This window comes from Ceratotherium simum, chromosome 8, assembly GCF_057802395.1.
Source record: "Ceratotherium simum simum isolate JZ-2026a chromosome 8, ASM5780239v1, whole genome shotgun sequence".
Taxonomy (NCBI): Eukaryota; Metazoa; Chordata; class Mammalia; order Perissodactyla; family Rhinocerotidae; genus Ceratotherium; species Ceratotherium simum.
The window spans coordinates 41388632-41416293 of NC_141907.1; the positions used below are offsets into that span (position 1 = coordinate 41388632).

Sequence of the window (27662 nt, forward strand, 5' to 3'; positions counted from 1 at the left end):
CTTCCGACAATGTTGAATGCAGGTAAATCCCTGTATTAAACAATTTTCTGTTTAAAATAGCTAAGGAGGTGTCTGTTTACCGGATGTAAATAGGCAGGGTTGACAAAAGTCTCAAAAAAAAAAAAAAAAGTCTGGTTCTTGCCCAAGGCTGGGACGCTCAGAGGGGGCTGAGTTGGAAGCAGCCCTCGGTGACACGGGCAGAGGAGACGCTCATGCTTCCATGGGGCATGGTCCTGCAGAGGGAGGGAGGACTACACAACTTCTGGGGCTTATTTCGTCAATATGTGTGCCCCTCCTTAGAAATCACCAGGCTCTTCCTTCTGTCCACCATGGGGAGCTATTCTGTTCCTTGAATTCATTCCCTCAAGGTGAGGGCTTTGCTTTCATTCACTCATTCTTTCATTCACAGTCCACAGATATTTACGGAGCGCCTACCGTTTACTGGCAAATGCTATTTCCTCTGGAAACTAACCCCCCTCAGTCCACCCTCCCCACCTCTGAGGGCCCTGCTCCATACTCGCACATACATGTGCATGCATGCACGTGCACACATGCATGCACACACGCATGTCTGTACACAACACAAGCTTTTAACCACCAGAACTTTTTCACATTCTTCCTTGACTCTCACAATCTGGGTTTTTAGTCCTACTATATAATCCTATAGATCCTGAATTTCCCCTGTCAAAGCATTTTCTCACACTGTATTGAAATTGCTCATTCATTTCTCTATCTCCCATGTTAAGTGTAACTTCAGTGATGGCAAAGACTGTGTCTGTCTTGTCTACCAGTGTAGACTCAGGACCCAGCATGGTGCCTGGTCATGGCCCAGACATTCAATAAATATTGAATTTATATTCTGGTATCCTAAGGCCTTCCAGAAACTGGACTGTCTCTGGAAGCCCTCAGATAAAAGATCAGCTCTAAAGGCTAAGGGACGTGATAGAAACTCCAGGTGCTGAGGTAAAACTGGAAGTTGGCAAAATATTTCTTTCTTTCCTCTCCAAGTTTCTCATATTTTAGCTCCCCCAACCTCGTCTGTTTTAGCTCAACCAAAAAAAAAGGAAAAAAATAGAGAGAGAGAGCAGTTCAAACCACTTTGTAGCATTGCATCATAGGAGACCATCTCATTGTGAACACCTTGGCTATTTTCTATGTTATGCATCCTTTTCAGATTTTGGCTCCATTCCTTATAGGACATGTGACCTTGGAGGAATTTTTAACCCAAGACTTTGTTTCTTATTTATAAAACGGAAGCATGGTGAATTATAGATGACCACAAATTCTTTGACACTGTTCCTATCTAAAGGTGGGATCTATGTCTCTGCCCCTTGCCCTTTAACCTGGGTGGGCTCTGTGACTGTTTGACCGTCGGAATACTGCATTAGTGACGTTGTGCCGATTTCCATGCATGGGTCTTAAGAGACTGGCAGCTTCCACTTCCTGTCTTAGAATACTCCTTCTAAGGGAAGCCACCCGCCATGCTGTGAGGGAGGCTGAGCTAGCCACATGGAGAGGCCGGATACAGAGAGATGCAGGCTAGTCCCAGCCGTCCCAGCCATTCCAGCTGAAATGCAGACATGTGAGTGAAGAAGTCATCTTGGACGTCCATCCACGTGGGGCTTCAGATGACTCCAGCCCCAGGTGCCATCTGACCACAACAACATGAGAGACCCCAGGTGAGAACCGCCCAGCTGAGCACAGTCAACCTGCAGAACCGTGAGCCACTAAGATTTGGGGTGGTTTACTAAGCAGCAGTAGAAAACTGCAACTAGAAGTAATGATAATATCTATCTCATAGAACTGTTACGAGGGTAAAATGAGATTTTTGTATGCTAAATCCCTAGCCTGGAATAAAACAAGTCTTCAGTATATATCAATTCTCCTGCCCCTTCCTCTTCCTTTTTATTAATTCCATGACTTTCTAAGAAGGAGTAACTCTCAGTGTCATCATCTGAGGTAGGGTGGGGTGGAAATGGGCTATTTACTAGATGTTTGGAATTGGGAGAGCTCTCCTTTCTTTCCTTCATCTTTCTCTTGTCTTTTTCTTTTCTGTGTTCTTTAAAGCACAGCCAGATCATTTAGACCAAAAATAAGAATACCAAATTCAGCCTTTGTGTTTCAGACAGAAAAATCATAGGCTTGGTACAGGCTCATGGTAATGAAAAACCAAGCCCCAGAAGCTAAAATAATTCAAAGCAAAATTCCCCTTGACAACTTCCATCATGTCTGTATGTGTGTGTATTTGTGTGTGTAAAAGGCAATTAAACAAAAAACTTCACACTACATAATTATTTTACCATGTAAGCATGATAGAATTACAGGCTTTTTTTTTTTTTTTTGGTGGGAGAGAGGGGTTTAAAAAGTACATGGTTACCTACAATTACAGTCTTGCTAAGTTTGATTTTATAGAAGAGTAAAATTTAAGTTTGACTTAAATCATGCAGAAAGACGGTGCATATTGGAAATGCTCTTTTTCCTTCTTACTCAAATGGCTGAATTTATTTCATTCTAGTGATCCCCTTAGAAGTCAACCTTTTACTATGTTTATTGCTAAAGATGTGTGTCTTGCTAATTATGTTGCCCATCCTAGAAGAATTGCTACTACGGCAGTTTGAGATGACCTTTCCATTTCCACTTTGAATTCCTGCAAACACCTAAATGGTGACAGGCAAGAGGGTTCATCTGAGTCTGAACTGGTCAGCATCATAAATTCTGTCAAATACCTGGTCAATTAGGTGGATGGTGGAAGAGGGAGTCAGACTAGATGCCTGACATGTGTAGATAAGGGAATTGGTTTATTTTACTTTTACATTTCAACCTTTCATGTGAGCGTGGACAGAGCCACAGTGTTTGTTATCATATGACCAAAGGACAAAAGCCTCTGGAAACTTTGGGGTCCCACAAGGTTAGAAGGGTGGAGAGCAGAGGGGGTGGGATGGGGAGGTGGTCAGCCTGAGTGTCTGGTGACATTTTGCAGTCAGTTTCAGCTACAGAATGTTGCTTGGATGGGGAATTTAGCCATGGAAGGCGCCTTTCCCTGATGAGATGTCAGGGGACGGAGCTTGGGATTTCATGAGTGCAAGCACACATCTTCCTTGGCTTCAAGTCACTTAACCAACCCTGCCATTCCTCATGACCAGAGACTAAGTGTGGACTCCTTCTGGTTTCTGCCTTCCAATCCAGCCGGTATCCGGAGACAGCTAGGTAACTGTTACTTTCCATGTCACAGCTCTTGGAGGAGGTGTGACTGCGTAAGGCTAGAAAGCGTGTTCCATAATTACTTCTCAATTTGCCTCTGGTGTGCTGTATCTGCACCGACTGTCTGTGCGTTCACGTGGGCTTGTCGGAGGAGGAGTGATCCACCGCCCTGTCTGCAAGAGCCCGAGAACGTGGGTCTAGAGCAAAATGCGCGACACTATTTTCACCCGAAGTCAAACGTCACGTTTCAGGAGGGTATCGGGTCTTTGTTACTGATTACCATTGTAGCCAAATCTATGATCCAAGATGCCGCCCCGGATGCACCCAAGTCAGTGCAATCACGCCCCAAATTAAGGAGACAGGCTCGAAGCGGGGCGGCAGGACGGACGAGCCCGAACGCTCACACCCTAGAGGCCCTGGCCTCCCGGGGCAGGTTCCCTCAGGGCGGGCGGGGACCGGGCCGCGAGGTCAGCTGGCTGCAGGGAGTGGGCGGGTGGCTTGGGCACCCGGGCGGGGGCAGATGCCCGGGAACTGCTTTTGGGGGGCCGGGGCCGCGCCCGCCCGGGCACACAGGCCACAGGCCTCCCCCACGCCCGCCCCCAGGCCGAGCCCCGCTTCTTGGAACCTGAGGCGCCAGCTCCGAAGCCACATCATCTGCCTCGTGCTCACGCAGCGGGACCCCGGCCGGCGCCCGGCGCTGCCCTCCCCGGCGCCGGCCATTGGCTGCGCCGCCAGCTCGGGCCCACACGTCGCCCCCCTCGAGCCCGCGGCCCCATTTTCCACGCGCCTCACGGGGCCCGGCACTGGCTCCGGTGCCCCCAGGGGCGCGGCGCGCGCGGAGCGGCGCCGGGGGCGGGGCCTCGCACAGGGCGCCCCGGGATTGGCCGCGGGGGGCAGGGGGCGGGGCGGGCCCGGGAGAAAACAGCGCGCGCGCAGCCGGGTGCAGTCCCAGCCGGGAGTCTGAGCCCGCCGGAGCCTGCGCCGCGCCGGCTCTGTGCCTTGTTACCGCGGAGCCCCCGGCCCGGTCCTCCCGCCCGCTCCTGCGCAGCGCGAGCCTCTTCCCGCCCCGCAGGTCCCGTCCCGCGCGGTGCAGCCCCGGCTGGAGCGGCGATGCGCCTCATTCAGAACATGTGTACCATCGCCGAGTATCCCGCCCCGGGCAGCGCCGCCGCCGCCGATTGCTGCCTGGGGGCGGCGGGCCGCCGGCTGGTCAAGATCGCCGTGGTGGGGGCGAGCGGCGTGGGCAAGACCGGTGAGTCCTCGCGCGCGGGCGAGAACCCGCTCGTCTCCGGGCTGGACATGCGGACATGGTCCCCGCTGGGAGTTGCGGATAAACGAGGCGGAGGAGAGAGGAGCTGCAGCTGGACCGCTCACCCTCTCCTGTTGATCCGCTGCCCCTCGGGAGGGACCATAGCCATCGTCCCTTCCTACCCCCTCCCTCAACAGATGAGGGAAACTGGGATCCTGAATGACCAGGCGACCCTCCCGGCACCGCCGGCACAGCTGGGATTAGAATTTTGGGGTTTTTGAGCCTCTGGCGGTGCCTGGCACAGAAAGGAGAGTTAGTGAACGTAACCGCTCCTGGAGGTCTTTAAGGTTAGGAAAGACATTTGTCTGCGGGAAGGCTTAGGTGTGGCTCAGCCGGCCTGAGAGAAGGGGGATGGGCCAAAGGACCTTTCCAGTTGGACACAGCCATAATTCACAGTGCCTTCCATGCCTTCTAGCCCCCTCTCCGTTGTGTCTGGAAGAAGGGTCAGGGAGCTGCGGTGTAAGAATTTCATTTGGTGGCCGGCTGGCTTTCTCTGGGAGAGTTGTTGTCCAGGCTAGGGGTGGGGTGGAGACGGATGAAACGTCTTGTGCCAGCGTTCACCCTCCATCCTTTCTCTTTTCTGACCTGCAGCTCTGGTGGTCCGGTTCCTCACGAAACGATTCATTGGTGACTACGAACGAAATGCAGGTGAGGAAATGCATTTGAGGAAAATGCTGTCAGCTTGCACAAGGACTGCTGTTCCCATTTTTCAGTGTCTCCCAGGCTTCAGAGTGACAGTCTGAGCATCAGGATCCTGCCACTTCCAACTTTGCTTGCCCCCTCCGAGCTCTCTCCTTCCCATAACTGCCATCTGGCCTCATTCCATTCCAAGCCCATTCATCATTTTATCAAGTGCCTGAAAGTATTCCCCTTGGTATGTTTTAACTATAGGGACCCCAGTTGGAAGCACCCTTTGTACTCAAGAGCCTCTCCCTTGAAAACACTCCTGCAAAAGTCATAAAAAAAAAAAAGATGGCCAGCTCCTCCCCCCACCCGTCTCCCTCTCTGCTGGCTGCCTTTCAGAGGTGACCTTTTAAAGCAAAGGCCAAAGGAGAGCAGTTGTAAACCTAAAGTTCTCTTTTCTTAACAAACAAAAATAATGAGATGGTAGAATTTTAGGAGAGTTCCTGAATAAATGAGAGGACACTATTTCAATCCCTATGATTAGTAATATAGCCACTGAGAAGGCTTAAGGGCTTTATACCTATGTTCTGTTAGCAAATTGCTTAATTCCTTAGACCATATGAAGTACCTACAGGGGATTATTTGAAATGCACTATATAAACTATCCCAAGATAAGGCATGGCAGCCTCCTGCTTTGATACAGAGTTGGCTATCATTATGTCACATTTTTATTTCAATTAATAATGTTGGCCATGCATTTACTAACAATATTTGCCTATCAACAAGCCATTATATCTAATAACTAAAATATAAATTTATGTCAAAGGGCAATAAAGTGCTAAAATAAACAGAAATCCCACACAGGCAGAGCAAGAAAATTTGCTTCAAGGAAATACTCTAAATATGGAAGTTTAAAATTAGACTAATCAGTTGCTGAAGACTTTCAAACTTTGCCTTGGTTTTAATAAAATCCACTAATATGGGGTTAAAATTACAGTTGTTTAAAAGAAAATGTGAAATCAGCCCATTAACTAGGATAAACTATAGCTTATTTTCGTGCATTGGTTCAGGTTATATTTTCTAAGTTAAAAAAAAATCCCACAATGTTTTAAAAGTTGTACAAGAAGGATGAACATAATCTTTTTTTTTTTTTTTTTTGCCTTGATAGGTAATCTTTATACCAGACAAGTCCAAATAGAAGGCGAAACCCTGGCCATTCAGGTTCAAGACACTCCAGGTATCCAGGTGAGAAGCTCTGAGATGTGTGACTAGGTCAGTGGGGATCGGCTTGGCTGTGGAATTGTTCAGCTGTTCTCAAAGTACCTCATGCTGAAGGAGGAGAGAGATTTGGGGAGTCACCCTCTAGGCTTTTACATGTTGTTTGACCCTTCAATTGTATCTGGCTGCTGGTCAGTCTCAGCTTGGCTTAATTTGGGAGATTTGGCTAAGAGGCAGAAATCATCTGTTAGGCAGATTCCACCCAGCAGGAAAGACCAAACCAAACACACTTGGAATTGGCAAAGTTCCCTTGCTATGGTTAAAAAGGTCAGTTTTTATATTTGTGCTTTTGGCATTAAAAATCAAACATCTAGGGCTAGCCTCCAAATACTGGGAGTCACTTTTATATTTCGGAAAGTTCCTCTGCAGACAAAAGAGCCGTGCTAGTGTGTGCGTGTGGGTTTTTTTCTCTCTTGAACTGGGCAGTTATCCAGGTTTAAATGCTTCCAGCTCCTATCTTTACTTCCCCAGACTTACTGTCTAGCCAGTTAATTTCCCATTTTGTGCAACTACAAAGTCTCTCTGCATGGAGTTCTCTGCAGGTCAATTTTCCACTTGAGTGTGGTGAGCTGCACTGTTATTTATTCCAACTCCGTGCAGCTGGATCAACATAGTGTCAAGAAAGCTGAAGTGTGTGGGGATGTAACTTGTTTATGGCCTGCAACCTGGCGTTACTGTGAAGGGCTCTTTTAAATTCTCTATCCAGCCACGCCAGGGCTCTTTTTGGTACTCACGCTTCACCTTGCCGTCACCCCTGTCTCTCAGGTTCACGAGAACGGCCTGAGCTGCAATGAGCAGCTGAATAGGTGCATTCGCTGGGCTGACGCCGTGGTGATCGTTTTCTCCATCACCGACCACAAGAGCTATGAACTCATCGGCCAGCTCCACCAGCACGTCCAGCAGCTACATCTGGGCACCCGGCTGCCTGTGGTGGTCGTGGCCAATAAAGCCGACCTGTTGCACATCAAGCAGGTGGACCCTCAGCTCGGACTGCAGCTGGCCAGCATGCTGGGCTGCTCGTTCTACGAAGTGTCCGTCAGTGAAAATTACAACGATGTCTACAGCGCTTTCCACGTCCTGTGCAAAGAAGTGAGTCACAAACAGCAGCCCAGCAGCACGCCAGAGAAGCGGAGAACCTCCCTCATCCCCAGGCCCAAGTCGCCCAACATGCAGGACCTGAAGAGGAGGTTCAAGCAAGCCCTCTCTGCCAAAGTGAGGACTGTCACCTCCGTCTGAAGCAGGGCATTCAAGGGAGGTTGGTTTTCCCGGAAAGAGGGCCTGAGGTTCTTCCAGTGCAGGAACGTTGAATGCTGGCAGTGATTCATGGTTCCAGAAAGGGCTGGAGCAGAGGGGCCAGGAGGGCCTATGGGACTGCTGCAGAAATGGAAGCGTTGTTCTGAGCAGGGGGACAGAATTGATGAGGCTTGAGCCCGCCGAGCCACGCTCTGAATATGTGAAATGTACTCTTTTCCTCTGGAGTGGGGAGGGGGGCATAATCGCTTTGGATTTTGTTCTTAAGTACCTTGTAAATGACGGTCACTTGTAGTTTTGCCAAATATATTGATGTGATTTACAGTGGGAATGAAAGAACAGATTCAGCTCTCACAGGCTTTCCTTTTTCTTTTCCTACTTCTTTTTTTATCCTCCCAAGAGGAAGAATTGCTTTTCTCTTACAAGTATGATTTGCATCTCTGGAACACTATTCCTTATAGAATGCCTTCCTAACCTGAAGGATACCCAGATTTTTTTTTTAAAGAACAAGGAGGAAAATACTGTCCCTGCCCCCACCCCCCAAAAAGGTGGAGTTTAAGGGCCAAATGTTGTGTATATGGAGATCTGGATACGCGGCCTCAGGAAGGTGCCGCTTCCTCCTGACCCAGGACGAGTCTGCCGAGTCGGGCATGTGTTGGGTGGTTGAGAACTCAACTCTTCAGCCCCAGACTTTGAGTACTTGTGAGACTGTATATATGTTTTTTAATCTGTTGCATCAGGTACAGAAAAAAAAAAAATGCGTCCAATGATTTTGGTGTGATTTGTGTAAACGGCTCATGGCAATGACGCTGGGTTGCTTCCTAGGCCCGGCCGAGTGGTGGCTGTGGGTGGCTATAACACGAGAACACTCTCTTGCAGCCAGGTGAACAGATGCAGGGGCCACGGCCAAATCCCCTACACGGATGCACTTTAAAAGCCACTCATGCTTTGGCTTAAACTGTAATTAATTTATTTTATGTACAATAAATCTCATTTTAAAAGAGCAGATGTCTGACTTGGTCGTTATTGAAATGTTCGCCTTCCGTCCCTTGGACAAAGTATTACTCAGTTTTTGTATTTATCAGGCATGTTAAGTCAGGCATTGTGCCTACCAAGGGGTCTCTCTTAAGTTTCACGGCAAACCAGTGAGGAGCATTCTGTTATTATCCCCATTTCACAGATGAGAAAAACAGGCTTACAAAGAAGTTAAATATCACATTAAAGGCCACAGCCTGTGAGTGTTATAAATTGTAATTTGCTGCTTTATATGCAAAGTAGCATATCTCCTGTTCATTTCCTTCATGATCCTCCAGGTAAACCTAAGGCAAATGTCTGGCCCTATGTTTTATGCTGTTAAGACATCTCTTGGCTAAGCCTTACAGATAACGCTTCTGCACAAGATTACTGCTGCTTCATACATGGTGTATTTGGCAAAGCTGTTCTTTGGGGGTGCTGCTTTCAAAACGTGCACTTGATCCTCATTGTAGAAGCTCGTAGCTGTTGATCTGGAGCTGTTCAGGAGTCCCTCCCATGTAGCTCCTGCCACAAGTATATGTGCTAAAACCACCAGGCGCCCTACCCCTCCCCCCCATCCTCTTCCATCTGGGCCTGGGAGATCTTCATGCAAGCTGAGTGAGTCACCAGCTTTATGGGCAAATAATCACACCTTATATTTGTTTGAGTAGTACTTTCACACACCTGATCTCCTTCAATCCTCAGGCTAACCCTGTGAGGAGAGTGGGAGAGGTAATACTACCATTTTACAGATGAGAAAACAGGTTCTGAGTTTTGAGCGATGTCTTCAAGTTCACACAAAGGATCTGAATCAAAGTCTTTTGATTATGTTCAATGTTCTTATTCCTTTATAATATTTCATATAGGAGATACTGCTGCATATGGAGGGCTGTGAGACCGAGAAAAGCAACCAAAATGGATAGCTGTTGAGGGCCTACGATATTATAGTGCCAGACTTGCAAATCTGCTTTCCCACAGGGTCAATACCCTGCCTGCTCTTCACAGGGCTTCTGGTGACGTCCCAAACCTTCCTTCTATGGAGGGCACTTTTCTACACTTCAAGCCTAACCTAACCTCTGAGAAGGGAGTGTGTGCTGGGGTCAGGGAGGGAAATGGTGCTAACATGAGTTTCTAAAAACATCTCAACTCAAAGACAGTGACAAGTATCTCCAACTAGATTCTGCTCACCTTTATTTTTATTCATTTTGTGTGGTTGTATTAATAAGGTCCAGTGAGTGAGAGGTTAATCTTTATATACTTAACAATGGTCTTCTATTCATGTTCTGGAATTAAAGAAGATGAGTTTTCCTGGGGGCTTTATCTTGCCAAGGTGCTGAGCAGAGCTCCCATTTATTCCCAGCACACTGCTGCCTCCCCTCTTCTTCCCACCTGCTCAAAGTCTGCAGGCCTCGCCTACCCCCTTGCGAGCCACCCTTCCTGACCTGCTGGCACCTCAGGTTGCCCCTCACTTCCCCACTGTACTGGCTTCAGTTTCTCATACTTCTCCTTAGAAGTTTGGGCTGGAAGGGGTCTCAGAGCTCTAGCCCATCCCAGGGGATAAAGCGATTTGTTCAAGTCCACTCTGGGAAAGCGAGTCCCAGCTGGAAACCACCCAAGTCCCAGTTCTGTCTGCTGTCTCAGGCTGACTTATTTATAGTTCTAGAATACACCATGTTTTCTTCTCTTCTCATGAATTTAGTTTCATGTTTCATGTCTTCGCTCATCTCTTTCATTATTAGTATCTCTTGACCCCTGTTTGTGTTTAAATTTCTGAACTACAACCATATGGCACTGAGGAACAGCCCTCTTCCACCTAGGCAGGGGACCCCTCCTCTGCCACCTGGGTAAGGGAAGGGAGGGATGCAGGGGAGGGGGCAAGGGAGTGGGGAAAGGAGAGGAATTAGAATTTAGTGAGCATTTAGTGTGCCAGATTATAAATGATCTTTGATCTTTTGAAGAATCCTCTGAGGAAGTAATAATGCCACTTCCATTTTAAAGATGAGAAAACTGAAGCTCAGAGAGATTAAATTACCTGCTTAGGGCCACACAGGTAGTAACAAATGCTGTTTCTGTTGATGGAAAACCTATGTGCTGGGCATTGTATGAGACATTTGAAATAATTTGCTTTCTCCACACCAACCTCACAATCCATCTTTAGTCCCTTCTACAGATACGGAGAAAGGAGGCTCAGAAGAATTAAGCGGCTGGTCCAGCTTCTAAGAGGCAGTTCAGCCCTACACCCAGGTCTTGTCTGATGCCACAGCCTAAACCCCGGGCAGCTGGCCCACCGCTTCCCAGCACTGCCTCCTCCAAGCAAAGCACCCCCCTGGAGCGCTCCTCTTGTCATTTGGCCCTCCCTGCCCTGGCCCCTGTTCCCTGTCCTGCTTTCCTCAATCTCCCTGTTGCTATGGTGGGCTTGTGGCTCCTCCTTGGCCCCAGGCCCTCCTGGCTGCCAGGGCCACATCTGCTGTTGCCATCAGCTGGCTGCTCACTGGCCTCTAGTCCCAGCTCAGTAATAAAGATGTCCAGGCAGGGGCGGGGGCCCAGCACAGCCCCAGCCCGTCTGCCCCAGAACCGGATCCTTGTCTGTTGTGATGTCTGGCTTTCGAGTTTCCTCCCTGCCACAAATCAAAACCATCCGGCACACTCTGCAGCCTGCTCGCGCTGTGCTGTGTGCCGACATGGCTAACCCGTCCCGGCCCCCGGGCTCCTTGCCCCGCTGGCGATCACACGGCGCCCATCAGCGCATCGCCGGCCCAGCCAGCCTGAGCCCCAGGTTTAGGGGCTATGGGAGTATTCATAGTGAGCCCCTCGTTCTGGTGAAAAATCGGATTTTGACATTCATCCTACACCCTGAGAAAGAAAACAAATGTGTTTTCTGGATGAATAAACAAGCTTGTGGGCAAACCCCTCACAAAGGAGCAGTCGGGTATCTCCTGGTTCTGCCTCTGCTCCGGTGGGGAAATGGGGGCTGCCGAAAAGTCAGGACGGGGCCTTCCGTAATGGCCCAGAAGGAATTATAGGGCTTTATTATATTAAGCAACCCAGGAAAACTGCTGTTTTCTTCACTCCTTTAGAATCTAAAAAAAGAAGCTTCCAGAAAGTTCTTGCTGTCCTCATTACTCTCCTAATTTGGTGAGAAGAGAACAAGATTAGGGTTGTTACTGATCGTGGCAAGATTCCAGCCACCACCTCCCATGCTCCCTTCTCAAATACCCTCCATCATCTGGTTTTGTCTTTTTAAATTCCTTTTAAAATAGAGAGGGAGTTTCTTAATGTTTCTTGGGCAGGCACTGCAGACAACATTTGTAATACTGGATTATTTGTTGTTGAGATTCTGTTTCTGGTAAGCAGGGTAAAATAAATAATAGTGGTCTTGGGGGGAGCCTGATGGAATTCGTCGTTACTGGGATAACATTGTAATGGGGGTCGTGGTATAAACAGAGCCATTTCCATAGGCCCTGGCCCTCTGGGGACAACCCTTGGCTGATGCAGCTCCCCAGCACTTGCAAACGCTTTGCTGTGCCCGCTATGTTTCCTGGGAAGTGAACTGCAGAAAGAGGGTTTACAAAGGCAGAAGTCAATTGCTACAAAGTATTTACACCTCCATCAATTGTGTTTATGAAGAGTGGCCTGTGAAGTCCTTGGCAGAAGGTTTGCATTTGCATGTGCTTGTTTTGGCTCAGGCCAGCCAATTTAGGTGGTAAACACTCAGACTCAGGCCCCACAGAAGAGAAACCAGCATCGCCACTCAGCTCAGCCTTTTTTTTTTTTTTTTGTGAGGAAGATCAGCCCTGAGCTAACATTCGATGCCAATCCTCCCCTCTTTGCTGAGGAAGATTGGCCCTGGGCTAACATCTGTGCCCATCTTCCTCTACTTTATATGGGACGCCGCCACAGCATGGCTTGACAAGCGGTGCATCAGTGCGTGCCTGGGATCTGAACCTGCGAACCCTGGGCCGCCAAAGCAGAGCGCGCGCACTTAACCGCTGCGCCACTGGGCTGGCCCCTCAGCTCAGCCTTTTAAGCCACCTTCAGGTGGCTGACATCTGGTAGGGGGAGAATCCCTTTAGAATTGGTACATTTGGATGAGGTCCAAATGGTAAGTCAGGGTGTCAGTCTCAGAATGCACACAACTACTTAGTGATTAATATTATTGATGGAGAAAGTTCTATCAGAGACAAAGGGCCCTGCATGCATAATCATTAGACATTTACTACCAATAAAGGTGATTGTTATATGCTCTTAGCTTGCCATGTGCCACATTCTAAGTGCTTCACACGTATTAACTCTTAATTCTCACAACTCAATGCCTACTGGTCCTATCGTCCAATTTCATAGTCAACTGAGACTGGGAAAAATGAACAACTGTGTGGATGAGGTGGGATTGGAACCCAAGCCATCAGATAGGGTTCCAGATACTACTCCTGGCCTCTGTCTTGGAAATATGTGGGACCACAGTGTTATTCCTCTCCCATTCTCTCATCTCCTTGTGGACCCCAGGAAGGCCTCCGTATTTTCTGTTCATTTGAGATTATTCTCCTGTTGAGACTTTATAGTTTTGTGAGGTGACTTCCTTGGTGTCCTCAGCAGTAAAAACCCACCTTCTTTGGTGTCATGTGCTGGCTGCTGTGTTAGGGATGGCTTCCCTCCACAGCAACTCTCTCATGAGGTGGGTACCATTCCTTATTATCTCTATTTACAGATGGTGGCACGGAGCCTTGCAGAGAGCCACGCTGCTGGGAGCGGCAGAGCTGAGATGTAAACCCAAGGAAGTCTTTGGAGCTCTGTTCAGACCGCTGCTCCTTTGCAGGGGGCAGAAGTGTGATCCGTTTCTCCACCATCCCCTCCCAGCCCGGGGCAATGAGCACAAGGAGGTGGCAGTACCCAAGAGGTCTCAGGAGGCTCTGCCAAAGGGCCAACGTGCCATTTCCTGAGCCCCTCTTTTTCCTTGTCTGGTGAGGGCCCTTGCAGGATTTATACCATGTTTCCATTATGCTCCTGCTTTTAATTCAAGGAACAGAGCTCTGTCCTGTGCCTCCTACCTTCTTAGTCAAACCAAACTCTGGTCCCCACAAACTTCTCCCAGCTCACCTTTTCTCCAAAGCCTTCTACCACCTGATTGCCTGCCTAGCTCAGTTCCTCAATCAGGGACCACAGAGATGGAAAAAGACGATTATAAACCAAACTTTTGACATTTCCCCCCACCACCCAGAGACTGCCTTTGGCCATATTTAACATAGTACAGTCATGCATCACTTAACGACGGGGATACGTTCTGAAAAATGCATCCTTAGGCGATTTCGTCATTGTGCGAACATCATAGAGTGCACTTATACACACCTAGGTGGTATAGCCTACTACACACCTAGGCTCTATGGTACTAATCTTATGGGACTACTGTTGTATATGTGGTCTGCTGATGATCGAAACGTCATTATGCGGCACATGACTGCGTTGGGAGCATTTTCGAGACATAGTAACTGCTTTGTGATAACATTTACAATCAGGAACTTCCTTTATCATTTCCGATTAAAAGTTTTTGAATATTCTTTTTTAAAAGAAAAAATTAACTTGTAAAAAATACATTAAGGCCACAAAAGGAATACACAAATATATGTTTGCTGTGAAAAAAATTCAAACAGAAGTATATCAAGAGGGAGACCCTCCCCCCCCATTTTCTTTCCATTCTATACTCCTTCCCAGAGGAAACCACTTGTTAGCAGTTTGGTTTTTACACTTCCAGAAGATTTCCTTTGCATGTAGACATATGGTTTAAAACTTAACCTTGAGCGGATACTCACACAGGGCCTGAGCATCAGAGAAGCCCCAGGTGCTCCTTCTGGGAGAGCAGTGGAGTCAGGACACGTCTGGCTTGCTCACACTGTGGCCCGGAACCTAGAAGAGTCCCTGGAACGTGCCACTCAATATTTGGGAATGAATGAATGATTGAATGAATGCAGACTCGAGACACATAACAGGGCACTTTATTTTATTTTAGAAAATAGTGGTCTGCTTTAATCATCATTTCTTTCAGACTATTGTCATTTTCTTCCTTATTCAAATTCAAACTTCTAGAAGAGTGGAATGAAAGAAGCATCTGAGGTCTCCAGTATTTCAGCACCATGAAAGAGCTGGTGTTAGGTGGAAAACATACTTGGACAAAAAAAAAGAATATCGGTGTGTAAAACACCTGCTTTGATTATGCCTCAGAATGACTTCCAAGTTCACGGTGTTTCATAAAATGACAGTGTTTCATGAAATGACTAAAATCAGAGACATGTCAGTGTTTTGGTTTACATTTTATTTTCTCTACCTTTTTAATCCACACTAGAAATTGTTTTTCAGCTTTATCTCTTTATTACAAACATCTTTTAGAGATGCTAGAGATTTCCATCGATCATACACCTACAAACGTGTGGGCTCCAAGCAGTGAATTTTTGCCCGAGTTCTTATATAATTTCACTAGGTGAATCCAGGTTTTCCTGCTATGGCCAGGAGGAAAAGCTAGATTTACAGAAAAGAAAGCTTTATATTTCAATAGAAATGCTAAGTCACAAAAGTCACAGGGGTTGGGGTTCCTATCTAGCCTCCCTGGGACCAGATCACTTTCTTGGGCCTTCCTTTGGAAGGGAAGGAAACCTCTTACAGGCAGAGACAGCCCTCCAATCAACCTCTCTCCCACCACTGTCCCAAGCACTCTGGCGGCCCTGCCGGGTGCAAGCTGGAACAATGCAGCCTTTGTTGTGGCGGCCAACTTACAATGCAGGCAGCCGGCCCGCACTGCTCTAGCCGCCATCCCTCCCGGCCTCGCTTTCCAGAAATGTCTCTGATCAAGAGAGAAACAAAGCCTCAGATCCTATTTGCAATGTTCCCTCCTCAGTTATATAATCTTAAGAAAAACCAAACTTTCCTCACACTCACAATTCTAAAGCACGTCTAGCTTCTTCTTGAGCAACTGCAGATCAAGCGGCTTGTAACACACGCCAATGGGCATTTATTTATAATTAATGAACTTGCAGGTGGAATCAGGAAGATCACAGAGAGTTAAGGATAAATGGGAATTATCATGAATTAGGCCAACTGAAAGGCAGTTTGACACCTTTAGGAAAAATGAAAGAAAATTTTTTTTTAAGAAGCGCGGCAATCCAAGCAAAGTACTTTGCTGTGTGGTTATCAAGACCCTTCCGGCAGAATTCAGTCATACCCACAACTGGGAACAGGGACGCTGGCTTTCGAGGCATATCTTGCATGGTGACAGACAAGAGTATGGGTATTTCCAGCTCAGGTAGGTCTCACCTTAGCAGATGCTCAGAAGCCCAGGTCTGGATGCAGCCGGTCAGTTGCAAATAACAGCTCAGGAATGTTAAGTGGCTTCAGGAGTCGTGTGGACAGCACAATGACCTAACAACAGGAGGGGGCAAACACACCACAGACAATTAGGGAAGCCAATTTCAGGTTATTAGATGATGAGAAATAAAATGCAACAGTTTCTTTGGGGGGAGGCATGGAGTGCGGCACTGTGGAGAAGAAGGCAGAAGGCGGCAGCTTGAATGCCATCCATGCTAGTGCCCTAGGTGGGAGGAGGGGCTCACAGTCTGGGATGGCCTGGGGGACAGCAGGGGTGTGTCTCCTGAACCTTTAACCAATGGGCACTGAGCATGGCCCGAGCCCAGCCACCACCTCGCTGCTGAATTGAATTTGATCAGACCGTCGCTTTGCCGTCCAGTAATCTGACCTCAATATAGAGGTTTCTCCCTCCTCTAGGGAGCCTTTGCCTTCAGGGAGCATGAGAAGGCACACCCAAGAGGTGGATGTTGTTGTGGGTGGTAATGATGATGATTGTGTTAATTTCCTAGATCCCAAAACTGGGTGGCTTAAATAACAGAAATTTATTGTCTCATACTTCTGGAGGCCAGAAGTCTAAGATCAGGTGTTGGCAGGGTTGGTTCCTTCTAAGGGCTGTGAGGGAGGATCTGTTCCATGCTTCCCTCTTAGCTTCACGTTGTCTTTCCTCTATGTGTGTCTGTCTCTGCGTCCAAATTTCTCCTTTTTATAAGGACACAGTCATGTTGGATTAGAGCTCACTCTAATGACTTCATCTTAATTTGATGATCTGAAAGACCCAAAGGTCACATTCACAGGTACTAGAGGTTTGAACTTCAACATCTTTTGGGAGGGGGACACAGTTCAACCCATAACAAAGATGATAATAATGATGACATCAGCTAATATTTATTAGTTCTTATGATGTGTCAGGCACTGAGGATGATCTCATTTAATCTTCATAACAACCCTATGAAATAGGTATGTATATTATTCCTATTTTGCAGATAAGGAAAATAAAGTACAGAAAGGTTAAGTAACTTGTCCAAGGACACACAGGAAGTAGTTGAGTCAGGAATCCAACGCAGGCAGGCTGGCTTCAGTGTCCAAGCACCTGTCCGGTCACTTCTCTATCGTCAAGGGCTCTGGGCAAGGCTGCTTTACTCCCCTAGTCCAGATGGACCTTTGGGCCTCTCTGGCCTGTCCTTATGGTGACCCTTCCCACTTCCCGCAGTCTAGACCTTTCCTCTGGGGCAGATTTCTCTTGGCAGCACTGGGAGAGCTTGTTCCCTGGAGCCGGGCTGGGGCAGGGAGGTGCCTTGTTAAGGCTGGTGAGGTTTGGCACAGGTGGGTATTGTCCACCCACTAGATGAGGAGGTGCCTATGGAAAATGGGAGAGGAGGTACTGGAGTCAGAACCCCACAGCCCAACACCTGAGTGAAGGGGTAGCAAGGCCGGTAGCAGGACGGAGCTCCCCCTGGCCACACCACCTGGCTGTCCTCTTGGGAGTGTGCACGTTGGCACCGCACATGTCACCATCTCCCCCACCGCCCTCCAAAGTTTTTCCAGGTGTAACCAAACCAATGAACTAACCAACTCCTATTTCCTAGCTTACTGGTCAAAAACAGAGTCTACACTCTAATGTGGAGGAAAACCAGATGGGGCTGAAGTCAAGGAAAGGGAGGAGAGAAGGAAGCGTTTTATAATTTTCTTGTGGTTTTTGTTAAAGAAATGAGGGTTATTAAAAAGTTTTCTGTTTAAAACAAAAATTAGTCTTTGAAAGCACTATTTTACTTTTTCTTGAAAGAGAATTATCTTAAAAAACATATGGCTAATGTCAGCCAAATCATATTTTTGGCAGAAAAAAATACACTGAAGTCTGTACTCACATTTCTCCTTGAAAGCCATGTGATGAGAGTTTGGGGGCAGTGAGTAAATATGAGCATCCCCTGATCATCCACACACATGGTGTAGACACCACTTGAATATATGGCTCTGGAGAGGGTCTCTGCTCACTCCTCAGGGCCTTGCACACCAAGCCTAACAGGTTAAGAATGGGGGCTCCCAGGCCAGCTCACTCATCAGACCACCATAGAGCCTAGCTCCACCTCTGTTTGGCTACGTGCCCTGAGGAAAGTCACTTCACTCGGAGCCTCGCTCTATCTGTCCCAGAAGGAAAACAACAGCCCAGAGCTGGGAGCGTTGTGGCAAGGATGACATAAGGTCAAGGGCGTAGAGCACAGGAGGTACTCAGCAACTGTGAACTGCTATTTTATTGTGGTTTTGTGATCAGGTCATAAGCCCCCCTTTGAATCTTATGAAAGCTAAGAACTCCCTGGAAAAATATACATATGTTCATATAAACAAGATTTTGAATATAGTTTTAGGTGAGGTTCATGGACAATGAGGATTCATAGAACAGAAGTTAAGAAACTTGTGTTAAGAAATTTAAAAAATGCACACATAAAGACAAAAATTCTTTGCACATTCTCTGGTGGTAGACTCACATGAGGTAGTAGAGGCCAGTGTAGCTAATGTGCCAAAGGTTGCTCTCCTGTCCTCGTGACTTGCCAGTCCCCTCCACCCCTGCCAGCCCCTGTGGTCCTTAGTTCCAATGCCAAGATGGCGGATTCCTCTCTGGCTGAGGTGAGGGGAAGTGTAAGGGCTAGATTGAGTTTCCCAGGATGCTTGTCTCAGTGGCAGGATTGCGGAACTTGGAGAGAAAGGCTATAGACTCAGTTGATGTCGACAGTAACCAAGCCTAAAGAATCCATCACTCCCAGGTTGTGTGTTGGGCTTCCAGCCAAGGCTGACAGACACTGTGGGTTCGGTCACCTCCACTGAGCTGGAACCCAGGACCAGGCCTCTCACAGCTAGCCAAGCAAGTATGCAGACAGCACGAGGGCTGAACCAGAGGGTGTCTGAGGCCTGCTCTGTGGAGGGCTGAAAAGAAACAGATGGAAAACAAAGGCAGTTTGTGAAGTAAACCAGTGGGTCTTTGAGGAGGGGAGAAAGCTGAGACCAAGGATGCTTACCGGATGGTATAGTGATTAAGAGCACAGGCTTAGGAGTATCCAATCTGAGTTGGACCCCAGCTGGGCCACTTGCCCAACAGATGACCCTACAGAAGTTGCTTAATCACCCTGAGCCTCAATTTCTTCATCTGTAAAGTGGGAAGAGTGATATCCACCTCACATGATTATTATGAAGATCAAATGTGAACATACATGAAAATATCTAGCACAAAGACAGGCTCTAGAGGGGCTTAAAATGGTACCTCCTGTTATCGTTTTCATCATCATCACCATACTTACCATTTTCATCCTCCGCTGCATTCCCTCTGTTCCGTCCCTGGGGCCAATGCAGTGGAGGTAGAGTTGCCAGGGCCATCTTCCCCAAGGATAAACCTGATTGTTTTACTCATCGGCTTAAAATCCTGACCTTCTCCTCTCTGCTCTTTGATAAGCCCAGCCTCTTAGAAGCATTCCAGGACTTTCGAATCTGATGGCTGCTCAGCACTCCACACTCCACCCCCTTGCCACCCCACCCCCTTCACCATCAGTTCCACATTCCAACCACCCGAAACTATTTGCACTTTCACAACTGGAACTTTAGGGATGCTTCTTTATCTGGAACATGAGTTGCTCCACTCTTTGCCTAAAGATCTCTCAGTCGTCCTTCAACAATTTGCCCAGGCAGCACCACTTCCAGGAAGCCTTCCCAGACCCCCCTCCCTGAAGCCTAAGTGTGTTCCCGTGGCTGTTGGTTTCACACTGTATTCCTTCTTTCTTTAACTGAGTCTTTTCGTTGTTTCTTAGCACAGCGCCTGATACACAGCACGTCCTTGATGCACTGAGTTAGTGAATGATTAAATGAATGAACGAAACAACATGACAATGAAGGAGGCAGTGAGTTTAGCAGTGGTCCGCAGGAAGTTTTTCACATCGAAGGCTCTAGTAAATGATAGCTCAAATGGCTCTGGGTAAATTTGTTTCAAACCAATTCAACTAAAAATCTATTTGTCTAAAATTCCTATTCTGAAGAACAAGCAGGATCGCCCTGCTACCATTCGCCTGCAGTATCATAGTTGATGCTCCTTGAGCATTTCCACCTCTTAGGCATCTTTTGGTCATCAGACTGCTTTTGAACATTTTCAGAGTTCTTTAGTCCATTCAACTAAGGGGATTTCTGCATTATTTGATTAAAATAAGCCTTACAATTCTAAAAAATTAGCCAAATGGGAGAAGAAAAGGCACTCGAAAACGAAAAAAAAAAAAAAATGCTTAAAAGAGTCTGAAATTGGCCTGTCAGATATGAAATTTAAATTTTATAAATAGTCATCAAATGTGAAATATTAGGCAAATTGAGCTTTAGAGAATTCCATTTGGAGAACTGGCTTTTTCCCCAGCAACCGAGGTCCCTGATGAAAATTTCCACCTGTGAGACAGGGACAGAGGACACAGAGTCCTCGAGAGCCTCTGAACTATCCCCTAAAGCAGCCCTTGGGGCTCCACCAGGGCGTGTACCGCAGCTGGCAGAGGGATGCTGTCTCTGTCCTCAGCCCGCCCTGAGCTCCTGCAGGAGCCGGCCAGCTTTGAGGGACCGCGCCCTCTTGCTTTCCTCCCACTTCTCCAGGCCGCTGCTGTAATTTGTAGTTGCCAGCATCTTCCTGTTCTATTTCTGCTGCACACGGAGGAAGCAGGGCAGTCCAGGATTTAGATTCCACATCCCTCTGCAGAATTTCTAACATTGTGAACGGAAAGGAGCAGGGGAGAAAAATTGCTTTTCTCCCTTTTTTTTAAAACTTGGAGACTCTTCCCAGTAAAAGTAACTCACATATGCACAGGCACCAACATGCATGTTCATCCATTTGATGAACTGGTTTTGAGCACATATCATATTCCAGGCACCACCCACCCCCACTTGCACAGGTGCTACACATGCACACACACATATTCACACACCTGTGTTAAACCTAAAAGGATGTATGGTTAAACCAGTGGGACAGTGAGCTAATTAAATGGACAGGATGGAGCTTTCTGGAAAACTCATTGTGAACTGTTTGACCCACTTTTACATTGTCTCTGAGGTCGATGTGCTGTGCATATCAGGTTTTCCTGAAGAATTGCAAGTGTGAGATCTCAGATCCTCTCCTCACCTTTGTCCCTTCTGAGGGTTGTTTACAAAGAAGTCACTTGAGGGGAAACAACAACAAGAACAAAAACCTTACATTGAAATGCTTTCAGAGTTGTTAAGAAGATTCTACAAATATCAAAGACCCATGAAATGCATAGGAGTGAAGGATGATGTTAACAGGAATAATATGAAAACGTGGACTGCCATCCAACACCGTGATCTCTACTGTCTCTAAAGTTTCCATTTCTAATTATAAGGCTCTAAGCTAATTCAGGTAAAAAAACCCCATTCACATTTTCCTTAGAGTAAGAAACTTCAGAATAAAATAAATCTTGACCAAAAAAGAAAAAAAAAACTCACTTGACTTATCTCCTTGGGGCTTTCCATCAATTTTAGAATAACCTGGAGCCAGGTTTTATAGCCAGGATTTAGGTATCCTTGAACCTCTAAAGTTGTGCCAAATTGTGTGCGTTATGAGCATATTTCTGGGTCTACTGTTTTTCCTATTACATTCTCACTAAGTATTCAGCACCAGAAATATAGACCCACATGAAAGTGTGAGTGGGCAACAAGCACGTGCTGATGAAGAGCAGTGCACGGCAGGTCAACTTGCCCACCTGGTTTTCCTCTGTTTCCTGAGCTGGCCTTTCCCTCGTTTTTTCTGGGAGGGTCCCTCCCTGTTATTTTCCTCCCACAATCCCAGGCTTCTGCTGCCTCTTGGCCACCACCCACCTACAGAATTCAGCCTGCAGAGCTGTCTGGGCATGGAGCCCCACACCAGGCAGCGCGTGAGTGAGACAGAGGCCGGTGCCAGGCACATGCCTCCAGAGCGAGGGGAAGCCTGCAGAACCTCATGGTTGTGACTGTTTGGGGTGGGGTGGGGGGAGTTGCCTCTTTGATCCCTTTTTTTGTAGTCAGGAAAGAAGCATTCTCCAACTGCCCACTTTTGGTGCATTCACCAACAACCACGGGCCGATGGCAGAGAAAAGGTGCCCATTTTAGAGTTTGACCACAGTCCTATGCGACTAGCCAGTGTGAGTGTGGTTTCTGGATTCCACTGTTTCACGCTATCCTTGTCACTTTTTGTGAAAGAGAATTCATTCTTGGATGTGCCTTAAATAGATTCTATCAGTTTCCTTTGAGGAGCTGATCCCTGAGTGCCTTTCACATCTCAGCCCACAAGCCTTCTCCACCACGAGGAGCCTGTGCCATCTGAAGGAACCTCCCCCTCCAGTCATTCCCACCACAGCCCCTGTCTGTGTTCTTGGTACACTTATCTCTGGCTGGAGTTTTCATGTTTAAAGTCAGTCACTCACTATTAGAATGTAAGTTACATGAAAGCAGGAACGTGTCTGGCTTGGTCACCACTCTATCCTTGGCACAAAGAACGGTGCTTGGCACAGAGTAGGTGCTCAAGAAATGTTCACTGAATAACCATCTCATCCAATTTAATAGCCACAATTGTAAGTTCCTGTACTTGGGCCCCAAAAGCACCCACGTAGATATAGACTAGAGAAGATATGGATTAACAGCAACTGATACAAAAGACAGAGTGTTTTTAGTTGTCCATAATCTCAGAATGAATCAACAGGTTGGTGTAGGCTCCAGAAAAGCTACCTTTATCTTATGCTGCAATAATATAAGTAAAGTTTCTAGTGTTCAATATTCGACATTCAATAAATAATCATGACACCCAGCACCAAACCCTGTTTGAGGTTCTGGGAATAAAATAGTAAAAAAGTGCAAAGTCCTGAGGCTGGAGGGGAGTAAGCAAGCAGAAGGGTGGTAGGAAAAGGCAGGGCGAGATCGTGGGAGTCTGGTGGGCCGTGGTGGGGATGAGGAGGCGGTGGCCCCAACTGCCTCTGCACTGATCAGTCCACACCAAGGTATGGCACTCAGTTCCAACTGAGTGTGAGAAGGAGAACAATTGGGGCTGAGGAGAGCCACCGTGACAGTCAGGCCCTCAGATCCATGTCAGCGGTGGGCGGGGAGGGGACTGGCTGAAGGAACTGAAGATAGTGTGAAGAGCAGACCTGGGAAGGACATATGGAAGAGGGAAGAACCTGATTTGTACGTAAATTCTGTGTGGCCCAAGAGCTAGAACCAGCACTGATGGGCGAGAGCTCCAAGAAGGCAGATTTGGACCCGTCTAGAGGTGAGAGTAGTCAGTGAAGCCCTCTAACACTCAAGTAGGTGCAGTGGGAGGGGCAAATCCTCATCACTGGAGATGTGCAAGTGTAGACTGGATATTAAAGACAGGATATAAATATTAGGTACATATATTATCACTGTTTACATCAACAATCAAGTCAGAGTTCCTCTCTTGGTTGCCATACACGTCTTTGAGGGTCTGTGGTTGCACAGATTCAGCAGAACCCCTCCCTTCAATTAGTTCACTCGTGTTCTCCAACGGAAATCTGAGTCTAAGCAGATAATGGAACCAGTGTGCACGCCATTTCGCGTGTAGCCAGAGCAGCAAGGCCTAACTTCCACTGCACAAAGCAGGAAGCCGGGCCTGTCTCAGACCTGGGCAGTTAGCTGCAGGCCAGGGCAGCTGCGAGTCTGCTGAGGTCTAAGAAAGGAGATCTGCCTCAGCAGTGTCACTCCAGCAAACATCCAGGTAATCTACATCCTTTCAAAATCTTGGAGATGAAGGACACTCTGATAAACCACTCCTCTTTGGAATCTTCCTAGGGCCTGTTAACTCCTCAGGCGGACTTTTTGCACAAAGGACAAGTAGCAGTCAAGGCTGCTCCCTAAGCCCAAAATTCTTTGAGAAGTTCTCTCCGCAGATGACTGAGCACAGGGTCAGATTGCAGCAAAGCCACCGTAGATTCCAGGGCTCTGTTGTCAAACTCAGGGTCACACAGCTTTGAAAACGCCTGTGTTTTATCCTTTTAGAGTGGGGATTAACATGTCTGTCAGGCGGTTACAATGCATCACTGTTTTGAAGAGCTAAGAATTTGGTTCCCGACGTGAGGGGCAGTGAGAAGTGTGCTTTCTGATAAAAAAAAAAGTCTTGCTCAAAAAGATAATCACTCACTAAACAGATATTTAACACTGCTGACAGAGAGGGTGTTCAATAAGGCAGAACTTACCACTTTATTAGAAATTTCATTAGCTCTGACCATGACAGATGATGGTCACAGCAGAAACGGTCACAGCCAATGACTGCTCACTTCTCTGCTCAAGAACCTACTGTGGCTCCCTAGATACCGGGTCCCATTCCTCAGTTGGGTGTCTGGAGACCAGTAGGGACCAGGCCATCTCTACTTCACCAGGTGGCCCGGCCACTCCAACACGACCAAGCCAGCTCTGCAGCCGATCAAGCATCAGACCGCAGGGCTTACGGAGCTCCCGCCATGTGCTCAGGTCTGGGAAGCCCCAGCCTTTGTCCTCAAGGAATTCATGTTTGCTGGAGGAGACTATGCCAGCAATAGGAGGCAGGTGGAGAGCAGTCTAGCCCTGCACTGTAGAGTTCAGATTTTGGATGCCGGCAGAGATGCAGGAAGGGCCTGGAACAACAGGTAGGACTTCACAGAAAGCAAGAATGGAGGCTCCCTTGGCTGGCCAAGTGGACATATCCAGTAGCGGGTGGAGGTGGGAGACAAGGTATCAGCACCCCGGCAGCAGGCCTGGGCTGGAATACCACCTGGGCTCTGTGTAGTTGTGGTGGATAGCCCCCCACACGAGCCAGCGTCCTACCTGAAGCAACGCACTCACGTCTCTGTTTTCCTTTCTCCAAACCATAGAAAGCTGCTCAGCGGCAAGCAGAGTTGGCACAAGCTGAAGATAAGCCCCCAGAGGCAACCTCAACCAGGAGGTGACTAGGTGAGAGGCAACGGGATGTCCCAGGCTCCTTGTCCTCCAGCAGGACAATTCTGAGGCGTGTAATACCCGGCTCCTTGGGGACCCCAGAGGCAGACAGACCCTCAGGTGCCCACAGTGGTAACTAGCCGAACAACGCACCCTTCTCTGGCTTTTCTCCCTCCACTGTCTCTCTTTTCTGATTCCCTCACCTCTGCTTCTTGGGATCCTCTCCGAAGTAAACTACCTGCTGTCACGCCCTGTCTCAGGGTCTGTTTTGGGGAACCCACGAAGGCGAGGATTCTTAGTCTCACTGAGTTGCTGCTTCCCCAGCCAGGTTAGAGCTTCCAGAGACAGGGGCCCTCCTTTTCCTGAAGGCTCTCTCCTGGGGATCCTCTGCCTCATGCCAGGAGCCTCAGTCCCTCCTGCAGAGCAGGGTACTGACTGCTCAGAAACGGTTTATAACAACCGTAGCCAGGCACTGTGATGAGAAGCACATTCTCACCCCTTATCTGATTTAAGATTCACAGCCACCCCAGCCCTGGTTCCTAAATGAGAAAACAGAGGGCTTTTCTCTCCCAGATCACCTGACTGGTAAAAAGCCGGGGTGAGAGTCGAACTCAGGCTTGTAAAATCAAGAGGTCTGTGTTCTTAACCACTTATTTGGGGAGTGAGATGGGACCTGGCGGGAGGCTGTAGAGGAGAAACATTCTACGCTTGTCATTGTCTTGACAATGCCCCTCCCAAACTCTGTCGTCTAACTGCAACAGTTAGAGGGGAGATAGGGGAGGTGGTCCCCTATCTGAAGCCTGGAAACCAGTGAAAACTCTTGAGTAACTAAGCGCTGATGGGACACCAGAGAACATACGCCCTTCAGGAATCGGGAACAGGGATAGTAGCAACTTAGCCCTTGAAGCCCAGAGGCAGGAGAGGACTGTGAAAGGAGAGCTCTCCTCCCTCCACCCCCACCAGGAGAAGGGCAAGCAGAAGGAGAATGTGACATGGGCAGGAGCAGGTGGGGGAGGAGGAAGACAGGATGGAGATGGGGAGCACTGGGAAGCCTAATGAAGGGTCCTTGCCCACTCTTCCCAACCCTGTCTCAGGACTCATTCACCAAGGACTCAGTACCTGGGTTCCTGGCTTTAGGGATGGCACAAGGTCTTTGATCATTTTGGCTTCTGAGACTGTGACTCCGCCCACCACGAAGAAGATCAGGAGAGGGTGATCACTGGGATGAGGCCGGCTCACCTGCAAAACAAACCCCCATAGAGTCAGATGGACAGTGTCATGCAGGACCCTGTACCTCCATGGGGACCCCAGGGCTGCTACCCCCATAACGCAGGGGAGATACACAACCCTTAGAGAGATCAGGATTTGTTAGGGATCAGATGTGGTAGTGGTTTGTGGAGCCATTGACCAGGAAAATGCATAACATGTCACTTATTACATCCCTTTAAATAAATATTTTATTGAAAGAAAAGTTAAAGGAGTGGGGGCTATTAAATAAGAAGAGAAGGCTGAGAGGCAACTTCTTCCTTCCTTATGAGCCTTCAGGTCTTAGTAGCAACGAGCCCCTTCTTCGTTATGTAGCTCTGTTTATTTCCTTCGAAGCACTTGCCACAGCCTGTAGCTATTGTTTTTGTTTGTTTGTTTGTCTCCTTGTTGGCTGGGTCTAGGATATAAACTCCACGAGGAAGGGATCTTATCTGCCTGGTTCACTGCTGAATTCCCAGCTCACCTAGTGTAGTTTCTGGCACATAGTAGGTGCTCAAGAAACGTGTGTGGACTGGATAAATAGTCAAAGTCCTAAGGAGATGGTGGTAGAGGGTGTGGAAAGATGCAAGACACTAGGCCTACCCTCGAGGAGCTTACAGTCTAGTGCAGACTTCACGCCCTCACCTTCTGCAAACCAGCCTTAGCTGAGGGCCTACTGTGCGTGGAACACTCCACTAGAGGCTGTAGAGAATTCCTCCTGGTGCCTTATGATTTCGCCAATGAGGCAAAGTATTATTATAAACTGAAATGAGAATGACTCATAGTCACCCCTCAGGAAATGTAAAATGAACAACATGTTGACTTGGTGACTAATCGAAGGGGAAAAGAGGGGGCTCCTGAAGACATTATGTTTTGAGGTCTACCTGGAAGACTGAGTTGGTTTGGTGAGGAGTGGGCAGGAGAAGTGGTGTGAGCCACATTCTAGAGGCAAGCAGTCACCAGCTGGGTGGAGCAGGCTGGAGGCCCCGCCAGGACAGCCCAAGCATGGAGTCATTACAGGAAGGATGCTGCCAGCTGCCTGCATGGCCACTGAAGCCAGAGGTGGGAGAAACAGGCTTCAATTCTAGCAAGCAGAGGGTAGACAGAGACGATGAGTGTATGTACTCATCCACACTAATGCACAAACCATCTTCCAGCCATGGACAATCCCCAGGAGCAGTGGGGTGGGGCAGCAGGCCAAGAGGAAGCCATTTCTCTTACCCCTGCTCCAAGTCCTTTCTCAGCTGGGTTCTTCTGGCTCCCTTGCCTGAACATACCCACTTTTTAACATCTCATTTTAAAAACATTTAAAAAGGTAATATGTTAAGTGTTTCCAGTTACATAAATTACTCCTTGGCTTCTGGAAAGGAAACTCAGGGTTGAAAGGAAGGAAGGAAGGGAGAGGGAGAGAGAAAGAGAAAAAGAAAGAAAGAAAGAAAAGGAGAGATAGAAAGATCTAAAC

At 47.9% G+C, this 27662-nt stretch overlaps 2 protein-coding genes across 2 annotated transcripts in view; one reads left to right on the top strand and one right to left on the bottom strand.

Annotated features, from left to right (window-relative positions):
* Positions 1-4134: 4134 nt before the first annotated feature.
* RASL11B (RAS like family 11 member B) lies at positions 4135-8667 on the top strand. Its single transcript, XM_004419061.3, has 4 exons — positions 4135-4453; positions 5102-5158; positions 6303-6379; positions 7178-8667. Exons 1-4 carry the CDS (start codon positions 4312-4314, stop codon positions 7646-7648), a joined length of 747 nt encoding a protein of 248 aa, XP_004419118.1. The 5' UTR covers positions 4135-4311; the 3' UTR covers positions 7649-8667.
* Positions 8668-15649: 6982 nt separating this feature from the next.
* The window catches only part of SCFD2 (sec1 family domain containing 2), a 386325-nt gene continuing 374312 nt past the window's right edge, over positions 15650-27662 (bottom strand). Inside the window, exons 8-9 of the mRNA XM_004419062.3 lie at positions 26075-26194; positions 15650-16081 (exon numbers count right to left, since the gene is read on the bottom strand). Of these exons, the coding sequence (XP_004419119.1) occupies positions 15989-16081; positions 26075-26194 (213 nt within the window). The 3' untranslated portion in view covers positions 15650-15988. The remainder of the gene's footprint in view (positions 16082-26074; positions 26195-27662) is intronic.

Coding starts and splice junctions, on each gene's coding strand:
- RASL11B (XM_004419061.3), top strand. CDS start 4,312: ATGCGCCTCATTCAGAACATGTGTACCATCGCCGAGTATCCCGCCCCG. Junction 5,159..6,302: donor TGACTACGAACGAAATGCAG/GTGAGGAAATGC, acceptor TTGCCTTGATAG/GTAATCTTTATACCAGACAA. Junction 6,380..7,177: donor AAGACACTCCAGGTATCCAG/GTGAGAAGCTCT, acceptor CCTGTCTCTCAG/GTTCACGAGAACGGCCTGAG.